The following is a 2,686-nucleotide window of genomic DNA, read 5'->3' as shown; positions in this document are numbered from 1 at the left end:
GTGTACATTCCGTTTGCGATCGGGGTCGACCCGGATCTGCGCGGGACGCCGTGGCAGGTGTTTCACTACGTCGTCGACGTCTTGTTTGCGCTCGACGTGCTCGTCACCTTTAACATTGCCTACTACGAACACGACCCGCGGGACGAGCAGCGCACGCTCACCCTCAAGTATTCGAGCAGCATCTCGGCCAAGGACAAGTACCTCGTTCGATCTCGGTCCCGCATCGCGTGCCACTATGCGCAAAGTACATATACGTTTCCCCTTCCATGTCTTGTCACAACTGTAGGTTGGCTGCTTCTGGACCTCCTGGCGGTCATTCCCATCGACTTGATCGAGACGCTTCTGCACGTGCGTATGGCCGACATCCAGGACGCGGTGCTCCTCAAAGCCACTCGGATTCCGCGGGTCTTGGGCATCCTTCGACTGGCCAAGGCGCTCAAGACAGACGGTCCGCTCTGGTGGTGGCTCGAGTTCTCCACTGGCTCGGTCCTCACGCGTCTCGTGCGCTTGATTCTGATTGTGATGTACATGGACCACATCTGCGCCTGTATCTGGTACGCGATTGCGTCCGCGCCCGGCGGGTGGGGCGACATCCACTTTGACCCGACCAGTCTCCGCTCCACATACGCGCGTTGCTACTACAACTGCATGATGGCGCTCCTTGGCCAAGACATTCTGCCGACGTCGATGAACGAGATGATCTTTCTCACCTTCGTGTCGATCGCGGGCTCGGTGGCCATGGCGACGGTCTACGGCGACGTCGCAATCGTTGTCTCGAGTCTGTACGCGGACTCGACCAAGTACCGCGAAAAGATGAAGGGCGTGTACGAGTCGATGCAGCACCTCGGACTGCCGCAGGAAGTCCAGCAGCGCGTGCATCTCTACTACACGTACCTCTGGCAGCAGTACCACACCCTAGACGGCCGGTCCGCGCCGTTTGTCTCGGAGCTCTCGACCAACCTCCAGCGCGAAGTCATGCTCTACCTGAACGCGGTACGGCGATCGATCCCATTCCTTTGCATGGACGCATCTCATCTCGGATGGATGGTGGATGGCTAGAAAATGATTCGAAGTGTGCCGCTCATGCAAGAGTGCAGCCCCGAAGTCGTCCAGGAGATCGTGCTCCAGCTCGAGACGCGCGTCTACATGCCCGAGGATTTCATCATCAACATTGGCGAGACCGGATTTGAGATGTTTTTCGTGCAGCGGGGCGAGTGCGAGGTGCTCGTCGAAGCCGGTGGTCGAGACAAGCGCGTGATCAAGCTCATCTCGGTCGGCGACTACTTTGGCGAAATCGCGCTGCTCATGGACTGCCGGCGCACGGCGTGTGTCCGCGCCAAGACGTTCTGCGTGCTCTGCGTTCTGCACCGGACGGGGTTCCGCCAAATCATCGCGCGCCACAAGGACGATCGCCAAAAGCTCGAGTCGCTCATCATGGAAAAGTACAAGAACGACGCTGTCAAGCCCAATGTGGCCAAGACCACGGGCCATGGGCCATCGGCCGCCCCATCCTCCGCGCACCGCCCCACCCATCATGTGCCCCAGCACGTTGCAGGCGATCGACATGGCATGGGCACTGACAAGGCTGCGCTGCGAATGCTATACGACGCAACCACGTGCCTCCACGACGTCACGTCGCGCATCAACCAGATGGAGCAGTCGATCGAGAAGCTTACAGTGGCCGTGCGTCTCATGACCGCAGCGCAAGAGACGGTGACGCGCCATACGATGCTGCCGAGCCGAGGTCCGTCGATGCAACGCGTCGATGAAACAATGCCGTCGGTCGCGCCGAAAAGTGTCGCCGGCGACCTCTTGGTCACCGATCTCGATGGCTCGCTCCGCCAACACAAGCGACGGATCACGGTCGTCCATCAAGTCAGAAACGTTGCGCCGTCCGAGGCCATCAAGCCGCCGACCACCGAGACGATCGCGCCGGCCAACGATGTGTTTCGTGACGAGGCGACGCTGCGGGAGCAGATCTTCTCGAACCTCGATCGCGTCGAGAGGGCGCTGCTGGAAGATACGCGCGAGACGCACCAGTCGAGCTCGCAGACGTCCGAGGAAAAGCCGCTTATTTAACCAAAGGCGTGTCTCTATTCTATCGCTGCCGATGACGCATTAGTCCTGCGACGCGCCGCCCTTGGGCCCGCGGATGCGCTGGCGCATGTCGATCTGGCCACGCTTGCACTCAAAGTACGCGTAGCGGTATTCCTATCGTGCGCCAATGAGCCCATTGTCGTTGCCGTGGGTTCGAGGCGACCTTGCACTCGTGCTTGTACTCGTCGAGCTTGAGACACGTCTTGAGCGTCCGCTTACCGTCGCTCATGCACTCCATCTCGAGCATGCAGTCGCGGAGCTGCTCCGCCATGTCCCGGCACGACTTGCCCATCGGTTTACGCTTGCAATTCGGTTTGTTCGGTTGGTCGTGCCACTCGGTTATCCGGCGCTATCCGGAGGAACCGGCGAGGCATGATAAAGATACGCTGGCCGCGCGGCCGGCGCGCGTCCTTGCGCTCAAGACGGCGGCGCAGCGGCCATCGCCGCGCATGGGTGCGTCTGCCATACACGTACACGCACGCTACGGTGCGCGTGGACTCTGAAATTCCGATCAGGTCGATCGTCAACCAGGTGCGTGTGTGGCAACTGTGCCCATCTGCATCGCGCCGTCATTGACCAAGTGACTAGC

At 60.5% G+C, this 2,686-nt stretch overlaps 2 protein-coding genes across 2 annotated transcripts; one reads left to right on the top strand and one right to left on the bottom strand.

Annotated features, from left to right (window-relative positions):
- Positions 1–57: 57 nt before the first annotated feature.
- On the top strand, positions 58–2,079 carry SPRG_18100 (hypothetical protein; the record flags this gene model as incomplete). Its single annotated transcript, XM_012357532.1, has 3 exons — positions 58–244; positions 287–993; positions 1,060–2,079. Exons 2-3 carry the CDS (start codon positions 355–357, stop codon positions 2,077–2,079), a joined length of 1,659 nt encoding a protein of 552 aa, XP_012212922.1. The 5' UTR covers positions 58–244; positions 287–354.
- SPRG_18099 (hypothetical protein) lies at positions 2,045–2,426 on the bottom strand. Its single transcript, XM_012357531.1, has 2 exons — positions 2,261–2,426; positions 2,045–2,211 (listed from the first exon to the last, which is right to left on the bottom strand). Exons 1-2 carry the CDS (start codon positions 2,387–2,389, stop codon positions 2,119–2,121), a joined length of 222 nt encoding a protein of 73 aa, XP_012212921.1. The 5' UTR covers positions 2,390–2,426; the 3' UTR covers positions 2,045–2,118.
- Between the last annotated feature and the right edge of the window lie 260 nt (positions 2,427–2,686).

The sequence above is a fragment of the Saprolegnia parasitica genome (genome assembly GCF_000151545.1).
Source record: "Saprolegnia parasitica CBS 223.65 unplaced genomic scaffold supercont2.974, whole genome shotgun sequence".
Classification (NCBI taxonomy): domain Eukaryota; phylum Oomycota; class Saprolegniomycetes; order Saprolegniales; family Saprolegniaceae; genus Saprolegnia; species Saprolegnia parasitica.
Note: the sequence above shows the minus strand (reverse complement) of the source record. Positions and strands in the feature narration are given on the sequence as shown.

Coding starts and splice junctions, on each gene's coding strand:
- SPRG_18099 (XM_012357531.1), bottom strand. CDS start 2,389: ATGGGCAAGTCGTGCCGGGACATGGCGGAGCAGCTCCGCGACTGCATG. Junction 2,212..2,260: donor AGTACAAGCACGAGTGCAAG/GTCGCCTCGAAC, acceptor GGCGCACGATAG/GAATACCGCTACGCGTACTT.